Source organism: Salvelinus namaycush, chromosome 34 (assembly GCF_016432855.1).
Source record: "Salvelinus namaycush isolate Seneca chromosome 34, SaNama_1.0, whole genome shotgun sequence".
NCBI classification, from domain to species: Eukaryota; Metazoa; Chordata; class Actinopteri; order Salmoniformes; family Salmonidae; genus Salvelinus; species Salvelinus namaycush.
The window spans coordinates 13,195,495-13,213,707 of NC_052340.1; the positions used below are offsets into that span (position 1 = coordinate 13,195,495).

At 44.8% G+C, this 18,213-nt stretch overlaps 1 protein-coding gene across 1 annotated transcript in view; it reads left to right on the forward strand.

Annotated features, from left to right (window-relative positions):
* Positions 1-18,213, forward strand: part of LOC120029182 (delta and Notch-like epidermal growth factor-related receptor) — an 87,375-nt gene that overhangs the window by 57,570 nt on the left and 11,592 nt on the right. Inside the window, exons 4-7 of the mRNA XM_038974478.1 lie at positions 5,538-5,701; positions 9,112-9,260; positions 10,022-10,175; positions 11,013-11,126. Coding sequence (XP_038830406.1) covers positions 5,538-5,701; positions 9,112-9,260; positions 10,022-10,175; positions 11,013-11,126 — 581 coding nt within the window. The remainder of the gene's footprint in view (positions 1-5,537; positions 5,702-9,111; positions 9,261-10,021; positions 10,176-11,012; positions 11,127-18,213) is intronic.

The following is an 18,213-nucleotide window of genomic DNA, read 5'->3' on the forward strand; positions in this document are numbered from 1 at the left end:
TCCTAACCTCTCCCTCTCTCCCCTGTTTATCCTAACCTATTCCTCTCTCTCCTGTTTATCCTAACCTCTCCCTCTCTCTCCTGTTTATCCTAACCTCTTCCTCTCCCCCCTGTTTATCCTAACCTCTCCCTCTCTCTCCTGTTTATCCTAACCTATTCCTCTCTCCCCTGTTTATCCTAACCTCTCCCTCTCTCTCCTGTTTATCCTAACCTCTCCCTCTCTCTCCTGTTTATACTAACCTCTCCCTCTCTCTCCTGTTTATCCTAACCTCTCCCTCTCTCTCCTGTTTATCCTAACCTCTCCCTCTCTCCCCTGTTTATCCTAACCTATTCCTCTCTCCCCTGTTTATCCTAACCTCTCCCTCTCTCTCCTGTTTATCCTAACCTATTCCTCTCTCTCCTGTTTATCCTAACCTCTCCCTCTCTCTCCTGTTTATCCTAACCTATTCCTCTCTCCCCTGTTTATCCTAACCTCTCCCTCTCTCTCCTGTTTATCCTAACCTCTCCCTCTCTCTCCTGTTTATCCTAACCTCTCCCTCTCTCTCCTGTTTATCCTAACCTATTCCTCTCTCTCCTGTTTATCCTAACCTCTCCCTCTCTCTCCCATGTTTATCCTAACCTCTCCCTCTCTCCCCTGTTTATCCTAACCTCTCCCTCTCTCTCCTGTTTATCCTAACCTATTCCTCTCTCTCCTGTTTATCCTAACCTATTCCTCTCTCCCCTGTTTATCCTAACCTCTCCCTCTCTCTCCTGTTTATCCTAACCTATTCCTCTCTCTCCTGTTTATCCTAACCTCTCCCTCTCTCTCCTGTTTATCCTAACCTATTCCTCTCTCTCCTGTTTATCCTAACCTCTCCCTCTCTCCCCTGTTTATCCTAACCTATTCCTCTCTCTCCTGTTTATCCTAACCTCTCCCTCTCTCTCCTGTTTATCCTAACCTCTCCCTCTCCCCCCTGTTTATCCTATCCTCTCCCTCTCTCCCCTGTTTATCCTAACCTCTTCCTCTCTACCCTGTTTATCCTAACCTCTCCCTCTCTCTCCTGTTTATCCTAACCTCTCCCTCTCTCTCCTGTTTATCCTAACCTCTCCCTCTCTCTCCCCTGTTTATCCTAATCTCTCCCTCTCCCCCCTGTTTATCCTAACCTCTCCCTCTCTCTCCTGTTTATCCTAACCTCTCCCTCTCTCCCCCCTGTTTATCCTAACCTCTCCCTCTCTCTCCCCTGTTTATCCTAACCTCTCCCTCTCTCCCCCCTGTTTATCCTATCTTCTCTCTCTCCCAAGTGAACTGTAGTTCTGCATAAAACCACACTGGAGACTGCACTACATCTGTCTTCCCTTGAGATCATTGTCTTATGATTATCGTCCTGTGTCATTTACATGGAACTTGCAGTCTTTCATTATTTAGTCAGCAACCCGATGGTAGCAAATTACCTCCATTGTGTTGCCCAAGTATAGTGCCTGACTGCAATGTGTTCTGATTTAAGCAAGCATCCTAAATGTCCTTTATTGGTCATACAAAGTGGTAGATGTCCATTTATAGTGTGTCTTTATGAATGATGGGAGAGTGGAGACATAAGAGGCCTTTATCAGCAAAACAGTGTCCGCTCTTGGTTGCAGGCAAATATAGTTTTTATGTTGTGTTGGTGTGCTGTCTAATTACTGATGGCGCTTGCGCTTGTGCAAGCTCACATGCAGATACACACACAGACACAAACTGAAAGTGACATCAATTTAGGAATGCTAATGAGAAAGAGGCTGAATGGAAGATGGCTACAGAGAGTGAGAGAGAGAGAGGTGAGATTGCTTGTTTACTTACTTCAAATTGTAGTCGTCACATACACAGCTTACAGCATGTATATAAGGTGCAGTGAAATGCTTGCGTGCTAGCTCCCTCAACAATGCAGCACAATAATCACTATCAATAATAAAAAAGTATAATAAAAAATAACAAGTTGTCAGGCCTGTGCAGGGAGTCAGCTAGGGTTAGCTGTTCAGCAGTCTGATGGCCTGGTGGTAGAAGCTGTCTCGGAGCCTGTTGGTTCGAGAACCGATGCTTCGATACTGTTTGCCAGATTGTAACAGAGTGAACAGTCCATGGTTCGGATAACTGGAGTCCTTGGTGATCTTCCAGGCCTTCCTCTGATACTGCCTGGTGTAAATGTCCTGGAGGGCAGAGAGCTCGCCCCCCAGTGATGTATTGGGCCGTCCGCACCACCCTCTATAGAGCCTTGCGGTTGAAGGCGGTGCAGTTGCAATACCAGGCGGTGATACAGCCGGTCAAGATTCTCTCGATGGTGCAGCTGTAGAACTTCTTGAGGATCTGAGGGCCCATGCAAAATTTCTTCAGCCACCTGAGGTTGAAGAGGCACGGTGTCGCGCCTTCTCCAGCACGGTGTCGGTGTGATTGGTCCATTTCAGGTCCTCTGTGATGTGCGCACCGAGGAACTGGAAAATGGTGACCCTCTCGGCTGCAGCCCCATCAATTAGTTTGGAAACAAATGAAATGTGATTTTTCAAGTTTGTTTTTTCATCAATGAGGACCCCCAAGAATTTAGTGGATTGAATGCGGGAAAATCGATTTCCTAATGGAAAATGTAGAATAACGAGTATGTAAAAGCTTTTTAATAATTCAAGTTGGGCTGTCAAATGATTTAACTAATGAATCGAGTTAATGGCATTAGTTAATCGCAATTTGCTCATGTGTGGCCCTAAATACATATTTCTCCATTTAAAAAGCAGTGCAGAGTTACAGGCATATTATGCTTTGATTGTAAGGGACGGAAACACAAAATGATCTACATCAGAATGTTTAAATAGCATTTTCACCATAAACAACACAAAAGTCACTGTAACATACAGCTATTCATGCTCCCAATGTTTAAGTAGGCCTACTCCCTCTTATCAATGTTCTTGAAGTTTACACTTGCGCATAGCACACACATGCGCTATTTTAAAATGGCCCACGACATGCACACGAATCCGCGGCAGAAAGAAAAAATATAACTCTGGTAATATTGGGCATAAATTCTACATGATTTTGGCTAGAGGCACACGGTCTTCAGCAATTTTAATGCACAAGCATTGACTGTAGCTGTGTTCCATGTCGTGTTCTGTGCTTAAAAGGGTTTGTTACTAAAACACGTGTTCTTGAAAGTTTCCATGCGGTGAAGAAATGGAGACATGATTTACGGTGTAATTTTTTTTTACAACGATAAACATGTTGCGCATAACTTTGACAGCCCTAATTTAAAGACACCTTATTTGCTTTAAACCAGTCATATAAGTTTGTTTTATTACGTATTCATTTTAACGATCAATTTCTGACCATCTTTATCAGACAGAAAGATGTTGGTGTCATCAGCAAGCAATATAAAGCGTCCAATCAATCAAAATTGTCATTAACATAAATTTAAAAAGCTATGGACCAAGGATCAAACCTTGAGGAACTCCACAGGGGATGTTCTTGAACTGTTTCCTATAAACCAAGTAGCTCCTAAACCAGTCGAGGTCTCTATTTCGAAGCCCATAAGTTTGTAATTTATGCAACCCAAAAAAATTGTCAGCAGTATCGAAGGCTTTCGAAAGGTAAATGCTTTCTTATTTACTTATGTGTGTGTGTTTTATTTATCTGTGAGTGACTCAGCCAGTGGGAAGAGTCTGGAAGTGTAGCTGGTCTTGTGTTGAGTTAGAGTGCATCTGCTTTGCTGACACTGTCTGTCTGTGCAGAGAGACTCTCTCTTCCAGTAATTGGCCCAAAGTCAGATGAGTAATGGCCCTTGACCACATCAGTCATAACTCTACTCCCTGGCCTTCAGAGCTGTACTGTCACCACAGTGAGCAGTACCTCCACTGAGACAGACAGGACCAGGCATTACTCATGTCCACCATCCCATCCTACTAGCATGGGGTTTTGTGTGTTTTATAAAAACCTATACAGTCCCTTCAGAAGGTATTCATACCCCTTGACTTATTTCCCATTTTGTTGTGTTCTCACGCATCTACACACAATATTCCATAATGACAAAGTGAAAGCAGATTTATTGAAATTGAAATACAGAAATATCTACTTTACATAAGTATTCACACCCCTGAGTCGATACTTTGCCGGCGATAACAGCTTTGAGTAATTTTTGGGTATGTTTGTATCAACTTTGCACATCTGGATTTGTGGATTTTCTCCCATTCTTCCTTGCAGATTTTCTCAAGCTCTGTTAAGTTAGATGGGGAGTGGCGGTGAACAGCAATTTCCACAGATTTCTAGGCTTTGACTCAAGGACTTTCACATTCTTGATCTAAAGCCATTCCAGCATTGCTTTGGCTGTATGCTTGGGGTCAAATCTTCGCCCCCAGTCCAAGGTTGTTTGCACTCTGAAGCAGGTTTTCATCAAGGATTTGCTTGTATTTGGCTCCATTAATTGTTCTCTCTATCCTTACCAGTCTCCCAGCCTCTGCCGCTGAAAAGCAACCCCATAGCATGATGCTGCCGCAACCATGTTTCACGGTAGGAATGGTGTTAGATGGGTGCTGAGCTGTGCCTGGTTTTCTCCAGACATACCGCTTTGCATTCAGGCCAAAGAGTTGAATTTTTGTCTCATCAGACCACAGAATCATTTGCCTTATGATCTCAGAGTTGTTCACATGCGTTTTTGCAAACTCCAGGTGTGTTATGTGGCTTCTGTCTGGCCACTCTCTCATAAAGCCCAGATTGTTGAAGTGCTGTAGAGACTGTTGTCCTTCTAGCAGGTTCTCCCATCTCAGCCAAGGAACTCTGTAGATCTGTTAGAGTGGTTATTGGGTCCTTCTTGCACGGTTGCTCAGTTTGGTCGGACAGCCAGATCTAGGCAGAGTCTGGGTAATTTCACATTTGTTAAATTTCCCAATGATGGAGACCACTGTGCTCTTGGAAACTTTCAACACTCTTGAAATTGTTTCCCAGATATGTGCCTCATCAGAATTCTATCTCGGAGATCTACGGACAGTTTCTTGGATTTCATAGTATAGTTTCTGCTCTGACATGCACTGTCAACTGTGGACCCTTCTATAGGCGTGTATGTTTCGTTCTAAATCATGTCCAAACAATTGAATTGGCTATAGGTGGACTCCATCTCAAGGATGAACAAAGAAATTGGACGCACCTAAGTTCAATTTGGAGTGTCATAGCAAAGGTGTGTGAATACTTATTTAAGTTAGATATTTCTGTATCTAATTTTTTTCAATCAATTTGCTAAAATGTTAAAAAAAAAACATGTTTTCTCTTTGTCATGATGGGGTGTGTAGATGAGTGTGAATTTTTGTAATTTTATTTAAAAAATATTCTGGCTGTAACAGAACAAGATGTGGAATAAATCAAGGGGTATGAATACTTTCTGAAAGCATTGTAGCAGGCTGGTAACAAAAGTGTTTGGCTCAGACTCTCTCTCTTACAGTCTCTATTTCCCACAAGATGGACAGGAGGATAACAGAATAACAGAATCTCTCTTACAGTCTCTCTCTCCCTTCTCCCTCTTCCCCCTCCCCTCTCTCTCCCTCTCTCTTCAGGATTGTGGTGAATGTGAGTGGAGCTCCCGTCCTGTGGCGTGTTGACAAGGATGGCTTCCAGCATTCCTCCTTGTTGGAGGGGACCATCATGTGGTTCCAGCAGGTCTCAGATGGACTGGTGGTCCCTGACCACTCCCTCCCCCTGGGACACAACTACTTCCTCAGTAAGTAGGAAGCACTTCCACAACTACAATAATACTGCTACAAAAAACAATATGGATTCGGGAGGTGGGGGGGATGGCTAGGCGGGGTGGGAAACATGGTTTCCGGGTGGGGAAGGAGGATGCGGGGCGGGTAGATGGGGAGGGGGGGTGGCTAGGCGGGGTGGGAAACATGGTTTCCGGGTGGGGAGGGAGGATGCGGGCGGGTAGATGGGGGGGTGGGAAACATGGTTTCCGGGTGGGGAGGGAGGATGCGGGCGGGTAGATGGGGGGGTGGGAAACATGGTTTCCGGGTGGGGAGGGAGGATGCGGGCGGGTAGATGGGGAGGGGGGGTGGGAAACATGGTTTCCGGGTGGGGAGGGAGGATGCGGGCAGGTAGATGGGGAGGGGGGGTGGGAAACATGGTTTCCGGGTGGGGAGGGAGGATGCGGGCGGGCGGGTAGATGGAGAGGGGGGGTGGTTTGGGTTATCTTTGTATGCATTTCCTTGATAGTGTTTGTAGTTGGTCACAAACAAAAAACTAATATGGAGGAAGGAACTTTATCCTGTTATTTATCCTGTTATTCTGTTATCCTCCTGTCCATCTTGTGGGAAACCTAGACACATGTAGCAAGCACTTGTATACCTACCACTGGTGCGTATGTTTTTGGTAAGAGATTACAATCTCCTAAGAAATGAATCCAGTAGCACATCTGATGGTATAGTGCATAAGACACAATTACTTCCTCAGTAAGGCCCCTCCTCCTTCTCAACTTACTTACTTAAGTAATCCTATTTGTTCCCATGTGGAACAGAAGGCTTTCTGCCACTTCAATACAACTGTTAAAAACCATATGGAGGAATATACTGTAGGTTACTCTATTCTGTCTGTCCATTTGGTGGTAAACATATATGCATATGTGTTATGGCACTATCACTTCCATATTTCCGAACCTGTCATTGGTGCATACTGTCTTTTGGGTTAGAGATGGCTATCTTCAACTCCAAGGGAATGGATCCTTGCATAGCACATATAGTGATAAAAGTGCATATTATACATATTTATACTTAGAACATACGTGTAGTTTATTGGTATAAGGTACCTCAAAGTCAGAGCCATGAATAGGATAGTATGGTATTCCATCATGTTTTCAATATTAACATTCACATTCTCTGCTGTGTTCCGAGTTGTCTGGATCAGTAATTTGCATGAAATGTCAATCAAGAACACAATATCCATAAAATCCATAAACAATATGATAATGGCTCATTTGTATGGGGCTGGCGCACATAAACACTTGACTCTGGAATTCAATTTTGTTATCTTTCTGCATATTTTATCGCTAAGTCTTTCTATTTCCAATGAGGTTACAGTAACGTACGCCCTGAGGGTTCGGTAGATTCCAGCAGGTGTGGCGTCATAATTGGTGTCCTACCCTTCAGTGAATTTTCTACTTGACCCCTGTGCGTGGCCTCCATAACAACACAGCTTTGTTGTGTCTCAGCTTGTCTGTCCACTGACCTTGTGCTGGCTGGAGACACTCCGCCTGAGATCCTGCGGCTCTGTCTGAGGAGATGGTGTTTGTTGGGGGAAACAGCAAGAGAGAGGGGGGAGAAGAGAGAGATATAGAGGGAGGATGAGGGGGAGTGAGGGACGGGAGAAAGGAGAGGAAGAGTTGTTTTTCTGTCACCGTGTTTGGTTGTTTACCACTCTGGATAATAAATGAGTCACGTCCTTGAGAGCAAGACTGCTGTGGAGCTTTGTTTATGTGTAACGTTCGTCTAAGTCGTTCTCCTCCTCAGACGAGGAGGAGCAAGGATCGGACCAAAATGCAGCGGGTGATGAATACATGATGAATTTATTTAGACAAGACGAAACACGAAGCACACTTGATAAACACAAAATAACAAAACGACGTAGACCGACCTGAACATGAGAACTTAACAAACAACGAAGAACGCACAAACAGGAACAGACTACACAAACGCAACAGTCCCGTGTGGTACAAACACTGACACGGAAGACAATCACCCACAAACAAACAGTGAGAACAGCCTACCTTAATATGGTTCTCAATCAGAGGAAACGTAAAACACCTGCCCCTGATTGAGAACCATATCAGGCAAATACAATTAACCCAACATAGCAACACATAACATAGAATGCCCACCCAGCTCACGTCCTGACCACTTAAACACATACTAAACAAAGGAAATAAGGTCAGGAACGTGACATTATGTCTGCTTGTGTGCATCCCATATAATCTGCCTCACATGCAAGAACATGCACTACACACGCACACGTGCACACACGTTCCCACTCGTGCATGGATGTGAAGCATGTACGTACATGAGACAGATGGTGTGAATGAAATACTGATGGTGGCATACGAATGACTGTAAAATATACATATACAGGATTCAATGCACAATTGTAAGGCAACCAGCTGCAATAGGAGTAAACTCACAACGGAAAGTTTGGGTGTGAACATTTTGTTGAGCAACCACAATTCTAATTAATCTTTTTTTAAATTTTTTTTACAGTGTACGTGTTTAATGCTACGTTTAGACAGGCGGCTCAATTCTGATTTTCATCCCACTAATTGGTCTTTTGACCAATCAGTTCACCTCTGAAAAAGATCTGATGTGAAAAGATCTGACGTGATTGGTCAAAAGACCAATTAGTGAAAAAAAGATCAGAATTGGGCTGCCTGTCTAAACGCAGCGTGTGTGTGACTGCATGCGAGTGCTGCAGCCAAGAGGAGCAGTGACTGTGCATTTGTGAGCTTGTGTTGTGAGGAACAGACGTCATTGGGCTGACCTAACCAGAAAATGGTGAGGTGTTAGGGGACCAGCTTGTACAGACTCCTGATTGGCTGCAGGGCTTTGCTGTGGCAATGACTTATCCTGGCTGTGCTCACGCCTCATTGGCTCAGAGCAGGTTCCTAACAATGGCTGTTAATCTTCACTTTGAGTCTATTTTTAAATGGATGCTTCTGTTTTGATTCATATTTGCTCACATGGCCTTTTCTTCAACATTTCTCTAATAGTTGGTCGCCGAGGAAATCCATTTTTCTTTTGCAGTGGCAGCTAGAGGTGTCTTATCCAGGCAATGATCCATATGCAACCCCTCCTAGAACATTTGTCAAACATAAGGGGTTCTGGTCAATGTTGCGCACAATGATGTTCATCTTCTGTTAGTTTAAACATAATCTTCTTTGCAAGGAACCATCACTTCTCTCTGCACATAGCCTCTGTACCTAAGTCCTTGTCGACCCCCCCCCACCACCATTTTCTCTCTAGTTAAATAGGCAGTTTGTTCAATATTGCTCACATGTAGTCAGCCTTTTCATATTTATCAGGGTGAATCAGCTAGGACCTTAGAATAACCGTTTTTTAAAATTATCTAGTTTTTCTCTCTCTCCTGTTGTAGGTGTGTTGCGCATGGGCGCCCCCAGTGGCTCGGAGGTCACCCTGCGTCTCAATCTGACAGTGAAGGCCAGCAGCTGTGTGGAGCCTGGCAGCCGCTTCAGCGACCCACAATGCTCTGGGAAGGGGAAGTGCATCACTCAGCCCTCTGTGGTAAGAGGTCAGGGATCAGATATGTGATGTCAGCTGCCCTTGAGTTGGTGAATCAGTCCCTTGTCTTTGGGCTTGATCCTGTGAACAATATTTCAAGGCTTAACATGTCACTTTCAATATTCAGAAAACAGGTTTTCCCCTCAATATACTGGAAGGTAATTGCTGTAATTCAGCAGAATATTGTAAGATTACGACACTATTGTCTTGATGATACACTATGCGGTAACATAGCAACAAGAGACTGAGAGGAGAAAAAGATAAGCAAGACAGAATAAAGACCATGCCTTATTGCCAGAAAGTATTGTGGGATGGAGACAGAGTTCTTAAGTCCTGCATCCCTACTACTCCCTGGGGCCCCCCCCTCGCTAGGTCCCTGGGGGCGTCACTGTTAGCACACTGATCACTGCTGCACAGAGGAGTAGAGAGAGGAAATGGAGAGAACCAAGGTGAAGAGTGAGAGAAAATAAAAAAAGGGAGAGGAGAGGAGAGGAGAGAAGAGAGGAAGGGAGGGAGAAGAGACGCATGCTAGAATGAGGGCCTGCTAACTCTTTCCCTCCCCCCTACAGGTGCATTGTTACAGGGTGATTTAGCACAACACACTATGGGAGCTGGGAGGAAAGGGGCATCGGTGGGGTGTAAAGGACTAACAATAGAGAATCGCAGAGCCCCATGTAGCCCCAGTAACCAGAACCATCCCAGTGACATATGAAGTGTTTTGAGTCAGTATGTGACAGTGACCCCGTGTCCCCTCTGACCTCTAGAGCACCTTCTTCTGTGAGTGTGAGGATGGTTACTCTGGGATATTCTGTGAGGAGTTTGATGCCTGCCACCTCAGGCTCTGCCAGAACTACGCCATCTGTAGTGACTTGAGGCAGGGGGACGAGGGCCGTAACTTCACTTGTATCTGCCCTCCAGGTAACTACTGTGTGTTTGTGTGTGTGTGTGTGTCTGTCTGTACATGCGTATGAGCGTGCATCACAGGGGCCTGCTGAGGGGAGAACTGCTCATAATAATGGCCGGGACGGTGCAAATGGAATGGCATCAAACACTTGCAAACCATGTGTTTGATGTATTTGACACCATTCCACCTATTCCGCTCCAGCCATTACGAGCCCGCTCTCCCCAACCTCATGTGGAATGCATGCCTGCGTGTGTGTGAGTGTCTCCAAATGAAATAGGGAATGCAGAGAAGAATGCAACCTTTCAACTTATCAACTAGATATATTTGGGGCCCGGACCAGTGAGTGCAGCTCTGATCTACCTGAGAGGTTAATTACCTTGTTATAGAAGCAGAGGCTGTTGTTGATGGCCAGCCACATCTTATTAGAGAAGGGTGATTACAGGACTGTGGTGGTATGTCTGCCTGCCTGACAGACTGAGGGCAGTGGGTTCTCACAGGCTCATACAGAGCAATGTGGAGGCCGCACTACATGATTGATGTTAATTGGCTTGATGGGTAGTAAGGTGGGAGGTAATTGGCTAGATGCAGGACTTGTTGACTTGTTCTTGGAAGAGTGAGGGTTCTGTTTTGAATTGACCTAATGAGTTAATGAAGATAGACAGTCATGGGGAAGTGTGAGACGTAGGGTGACCGGTGTGAAATGTGTGTGTGTGATGCATCCGTGCATGCTTGTTATAGTGGTAGTTGGATGGTTTGCATGTCAATGCGTTAGAGTTGCTTGTGTATATTTGGCTCCTGTGTGTGTTCAGGTTTAATGCTATGTGACACTGTGTTTCGTCTGTGTGCTCCAGGGTTCCAGGGTGATCTTTGCCAGTTGCAGGTGGACCACTGCCTGTCTCAGCCCTGCAGGAACGGGGCTACCTGCTCCAGCAGCCTGGCTGGACCCAGGTGCTACTGCCCTGAGGGTAGGTACTTTATCATAAGTCTGCCCTGAGGGAAGGTACTTTATCATAAGTCTACCTAGAGGGTAGGTACTCTATCATAGATCTGCACTGAGGGTAGGTACTTTATCATAAGTCTGCCCTGAGGGTAGGTACTCTATCATAGATCTGCACTGAGGGTAGGTACTTTATCATAAGTCTGCCCTGAGGGTAGGTACTCTATCATAGATCTGCACTGAGGGTAGGTACTTTATCATAAGTCTGCCCTGAGGGTAGGTACTTTATCATAAGTCTGCCCTGAGGGTAGGTATTTTATCATGTCTGCCCTGAGGGTAGGTACTTTATTATAAAACTGCCATGAGGGTAGGTACTTTATCATAGACCTGCACTGAGGGTAGGTACTTTATCATAAGTCTGCCCTGAGGGTAGGTACTCTATCATAAGTCTGCCCTGAGGGTAGGTACTTTATCATAGGTCTGCCCTGAGGGTAGGTACTTTATCATAAGTCTGCCCTGAGGGTAGGTACTCTATCATAGATCTGCACTGAGGGTAGGTACTTTATCATAAGTCTGCCCTGAGGGTAGGTATTTTATCATGTCTGCCCTGAGGGTAGGTACTTTATTATAAAACTGCCATGAGGGTAGGTACTTTATCATAGACCTGCACTGAGGGTAGGTACTTTATCATAAGTCTGCCCTGCGGGTAGGTACTTTATCATAAGTCTGCCCTGAGGGTAGGTACTTTATCATAAGTCTGCCCTGAGGGTAGGTACTTTATCATAAGTCTGCCCTGCGGGTAGGTACTTTATCATAAGTCTGCCCTGAGGGTAGGTACTTTATCATAAGTCTGCCCTGAGGGTAGGTACTTTATCATAAGTCTGCCCTGAGGGTAGGTACTTTATCATAAGTCTGCCCTGAGGGTAGGTACTTTATCATAAGTCTGCCCTGCGGGTAGGTACTTTATCATAAGTCTGCCCTGCGGGTAGGTACTTTATCATAAGTCTGCCCTGAGGGTAGGTACTTTATCATAAGTCTGCCCTGAGGGTAGGTACTTTATCATAAGTCTGCCCTGAGGGTAGTAGGTACCCCAGTACCAATAGCACAGCAATGCTCTCAGTGCAGAACAACTCTTGCCATAACATAACATGTACAGATCCACAGCAATGCACAATAGCGAGGATGTACTGCACAATACCACGTTGTTTTATTTTCAGATCCTCATTAGCTGGTTGTGTGTTGGACTGTCCTGGTTCTAGGCGTGTGTCTGGTGTTCCTGTGTGCGTGCGTGGTGTGTATATGCGTCAGTGTGTATGAGTGTGTGTGTGAGGCCATCATGGTAGCGCTGCTGTTAGTTTCTGTGTCTGCTCGGTGTTTATTTGTGCCAGCCAGTTGCTTAATTTAAACCTTCCCCCGCTAGTCTAATTAGTCCTCCTGGCCCTAACGACCTGCTCTCAGTCCCACATGGGAAATCTACACCCGCTAAAACTAAATTCTGCCAAACACAGCACTCCTAAATAAGGGCATGCCAATCCATGCTTTTTATGTATACACACACACACATACACACACACACACACAGACACTCCCATGGAAAACCATCCTGGAACAATCCTCTTCGAACAGATCAACACAACAACAGAGGTAGAAATGTACAACCTGATCCAGAAAATATGGTACATTGCAGGTACAATTCCCTGCGGTCACTGAGTTCTGATTCACAGTCCTGCTAGCAACGCAACTCGGATTAAATTATTAATCTTACACTGTTGGACTAGCGCCAATGCCGACCAGAATTTTTTATCCATCCACAGCAGTTTTTTTCCTTTGGTTGTTTTCGCAGAGAGATTGTGGTTATGGTGCAACAATGGGGGCGGAAACTGCTTCAGCACTTTTTAATTAGTACGACAAGGAGTTGTGTGTGTGCGTGTTTGTGTGTGTGTGTGTGTGTGTGTGTGTGTGTGTGTGAGAGAGAGCGCCTCAAAATCTTTAACAGGCTCGTTAGGTAATCCTGCCGTTTGAAGCCTTTCTACTGGATTTCAAGGCAATTAGCCAATCACATTCTCCAGTGAGCATGTGACTGCAGGTCAACACAATCAGCCAGTGGAGGGTGGTGAGGAGGCACCTCTCACCTCTACCTCTGTTTATACACAACACACTGGGAGTGGGAGCAGACAGCTCCACACTGCAGACTCCAAGCTGTAGACTCCAAGCCGCAGACTCCTGTCCACCTGATTCCCATCCAGTCGTGAGAGACTGAGCAGGAGAGACGTAAAGAATGTGTTAGGGTTCACGGATGTTGTTGTTTTCTTGTTGTTTTCTTGCAGGTGAATGTGAGGGCAAAAGTACAGTACCAGTCTAAAGTTTGGACACACCTACTCATTCAAGGGTTTTTCTTTATTTTTGATATTTTCTACATTGTAGAACAATAGTGAAGACATCAAAACCAAGAAATAACACATATGGATTCATGTAGTAACCAAAAAAGTGTTATAAAATATATTTGTATTTGTTTATTCTTCAAAGTAGCCACCCTTTGACTTGATGACAGCTTTGCACACTCTTGGCATTCTCTCAACCAGCTTCACCTGGAATGTTTTTCCAACAGTCTTGAAGGAGTTCCCACATATGCTGAGCACGTGTTGGCCTCTTTTCCTTCACTCTGCGGTCCAACTCATCCCAAATCATCTCAATTGGGTTGAGGTCAGGTGATTGTGGAGGCCAGATCATCTGATGTAGCACTCCATCACTCTCCTTTTGGTCAAATAACCCTTACAAAGCCTGGAGGTGTGTTGGGTCATTGTCCTGTTGAAAAACAAATGATATTCCCACTAAGTGCAAACCAAGTGTGCCTTGAATTAAATCACCAACAGTGTCACCAGCAAAGCACCCACACACCATCACACCTCCTCCTCCATGCTTCATGGTGGGAACTACACATGCAGAGATCATCCGTTCACCTACTCTGCGTCTCACAAAGACATGGCTATTGGAACCAAAAATCTAAAATTTGGACTCATCAGACCGAAGGACAGATTTCCACCGGTCTAATGTCCATTGCTCATGTTTCTTGGCCCAAGCAAGTCTCTTTTTCTTATTGCTGTCCTTTAGTAAGGGTTTCTTTGCAGCAATTCGACCATGAAGGCCTGATTCACGCTGTATCCTCTAAACAGTTGATGTTGAGATGTGTCTGTTACTTGAACTCTGTGAAACATTTATTTGGGCTGCATTTTCTGAGGCTGGTAACTCTAATAAACTTATCCTCTGCAGCAGAAGTAACTCTGGGTCTTCCTTTCCTGTGGCAGTCCCTATGAGAGCCAGTTTCATCATAGCAATTAAAGGTTTTGCGACTGCACTTGAAGAAACTTTAAAAGTTCTTGAAATTTTCCGGATTTACTGACCTTCATGTCTTAAAGTAACGATGGACTATCATTTCTCTTTGCTTATTTGAGCTGTTCTTGCCATAATATGGACTTGGTCTTTTACCTAATAGGGCTATCTTCTGTATACCACCCCTACCTTGTCACAACACAACTGATTGGCTCAAACGCATTAAGAAGGAAAGCAATTCCACAAATTAACATTTAACAAGGCACACCTGTTAATTGAAATGCATTCCAGGTGACTACCTCATGAAGCTGGTTGAGAGAATGCCAAGAGTGTGCAAAGCTGTCATCAAGGCAAAGGGTGGCTACTTTGATGAATCTCAAATATAAAATATATTTTGATATGTTTAGCACTTTTTCTGTTACTACATGATTTCATATGTGTTATTTAATAGTTTTGATGTCTTCACTATTATTCTAAAACTTTATAAACTGGTACTGTATATCATAGTTGTATTCTACAAAGCAGGATTATGGAGTTAGTGTCACGCCTGCTCCCGCTCCCCCTCTCTGGCGCTCGAGGGAGCCAGGATGCCCATCATTACGTACACCTGTCACCATCATTACGCGCATCAGCGCTTCATTGGACTCACCTGGAATCCATCACTTTATTGATTGCCTCCTCTATATCTGTCTATTCCTCAGTTAGATCCCCATGTCAGCATTAATGTCGTTATGTTTCCCCTGTCCAGACGCTGTCCGTGTTTTGTTTCTGTCATGTTCGTCATAAGGAGTAGACCAAGATGCAGCGTGGTATGTTTCCATCCTTTATTATGGAATAGAAAACTTCAAAGAACAAAAGAACAAAACGAACCAACGAAACGTGAAGCTAGAATACTGCTCACAGGCAACTATACATAGACAAGATCCCACAAAGCACAATGGGAAAATGGCTACCTAAATATGATCCCCAATCAGAGACAACGATAAACAGCTGCCTCTGATTGGGAACCATACTAGGCCAACATAGAAATATAATTCACCTAGATAACCCACCCTTAATCACACCCCGACCTAACCAACATAGAGAATGAAAGCTCTCTATGGTCAGGGTGTGACAGTTTCATACCTGTTATTTATTAAATATTCACTCCCTGTACTTGCTTTTCGTCTCCCAGTGTCTGTCCTCACAGAACGCTGACACCAATACGTGAAGCATCAGGGAGATTTTTGTTTTTTGTTTTGGTTGGTGACGTCGGGTCCGGGTGCAGCTGCCGAAGGAACCGGGGATGCCTCAGCTGGCTTGTCAGGCTTCCATGCCTTAGGTGGCTCAGGTGTGCGTTGGATACTGTCAGCCAGCTCGTCAGGCTCCCATGCCTCACCTGGCTCGTCGGGCTCCCACGCCTCACCTGGCTCGTCAGGCTCCCACGCCTCACCTGGCTCGTCGGGCTCCCACGCCTCAACTGGCTCTTCGGGCTCCCGCTCCTCAGCGCTTCATTGGACTCACCTGAACTCCATTACTTTATTGATTGCCTCCTCTATATCTGTCTATTCCTCAGTTTGATCCCCGTGTCAGCATTAATGTCTTTGTTTCCTCTGTCCAGATGCTGTCCGTGTTTTGTTTCATGTCTGTTATTTATTAAATATTCACTCTCTGTACTTGTTTCTCGTCTCCCAGCGTCTGTCCTCACAGATAGCCAGTTAACTTTTCAAAATATTCTGATATAACTTTTTATTTTGTAGAATGATAAGCTTGAAATGGGATGGTCTAATTGATTTAACAAACGAATAGACATATCTAAGTTTAGCTTTTTTATTTAATTATAAAATCAATAGTTATTTCTGGTTGCTTATCAAAGTTAGCTGGCTAACTCATTTATCCTGCTTTGTAGCATACCCCTCAGTGCTATGTACAGAGAAGTTGTGTTGTATGGCATCTCCTTGTTTAACACACAGCAAAAGCAGTGTCTTCCATGAGGAAAACACACTCTCTTGTACAGTTGTTTCTTGACCTTTTTACCTTTCCTTTTGGACTAGACGGTCTCTCTTCTTTATTTGGAGAAGAAGTGACAAGTATATTTACTCTAGCTCCTCTCTTTTAACTATCACTGGAGACACATGAAGTGAAGAGCTTTCATAGGAATTTGGTTTCTTTTTTTAAAGCATTCTCCCAATGTGCACAGGCACGCACGCACGCACGCACGCACGCACGCACGCGCACACACACCCACACACACACACACACACACACACACACCCACACACACACACACACACACACACACACACACACACACACACACACACACACACACACACACACACACACACAGAGAGAAACCTATTTCTGTCAGCTGTTCCCAGTGTTGTATAACTGCCTACCCACACACATAAATCAGACCAAGTTTATTTAGCACAGATCCTCTCGGCGGAAGTTATCACGCTGTGCATAAAACAAAGTGATGGATGACAGCAGATGACAACAATAGCAGAGGAAATCACGGCTTATGATCACCAAATGCCACTGCTGAAGGCAAATAGCTGCAGTTTTTCCTATGTCTATGAGCAGGTGAATAGTATTACCACAGCAGTATCATAAACATGACACAAGTCCGGTTATTAGGTGTCATGTCCATTCATGACCACTCATGTCAGATGACATACTGCCTACGAGCCCTGGTCAAAAGTAGTGCACTTAATAGGAAATCAATAAGATCTCCCGATTTTACCAATTTGACTTCAGATTCAGACTTTAACCCACGTTTCTCCCAATGTCAAATTTAGAAAATAAGGGTGGGATAGGGTTAAAACATTACGTTTAGGCATTCATTACGAATCATTAATTTACGGGTTAAAGTCTGATGTCCTCAGGACATGAACAGACGTCAAATTTCAAAGTCAATCTTGAGCGATTTTCTTGACGGAATATGGGTATAATTTCAGACACAGCCAGAGCCTCTAGAGGTCGTTCCCAGCAGTCCTCCTAGCTCTGTTTCTGTCCTCTGAGGTCTCTCTCTCTCTCAGCTCTGGGACTGGAACTGTCTCCAGTGGGGAACAGGAGGGGTGGGGGTGCTATATTTAGACTCCTAACTCGCTCTACAGTATTGGCAAGTAGAAGTGGTACAGCAGCTCTGCAAAAGTGCGTGTGGTGGTGGTGGGGGGTCGGTGCATGTGGGGGTGCATGGGCGTGCGTGCATGTGTGCAAATGCATGCACTCACAGGCGTGCGTGTCTTTACCATGCCCGCTGGCCCCTACCCCCTGTGTCATAGTGAATTATGAGCTTGATCATTTGTCAGCATGAGTTGTCAGCATGATCAGAGAGATAGAGAGAGAGAGAGAGAGAGAGAGAGAGAGAGAGACAAAGAGAAAGAGACAAAGAGAAAGAGAAAGACAAAGATAGGGTGAGAGAATGACAGAGAGCAGAAAGAAAGAGGAAGAAGGAAAGAAAATGAGAGAGAGAGAGAGAGAGAGATGGGGTCTGATGCTCAGACACCCAGCCAGTCTCCCTGACAACACTGCCCAAGGCAAACGCACACACACACAGCAGGGTGTCAAAACTGTTTGGTCACAGAGTGCAGTGCAGGCTTAGCTTTCTACAGAGATAAAGGAATAGAGCTGCGATTTTCCTCCCTCCTATCTTCTTCACATTCTCCTTTTTGGCACCTTGACCTCTCTCTTGTCTTTACCTCTTGTCATGTCTCCTTTTCTACAACATCTGAGATTATGTGCGGTTGTGTGTCTCTGTGTGTGTGTGCACATGTCTCCACCCAACAAGATCTCACGGCCAC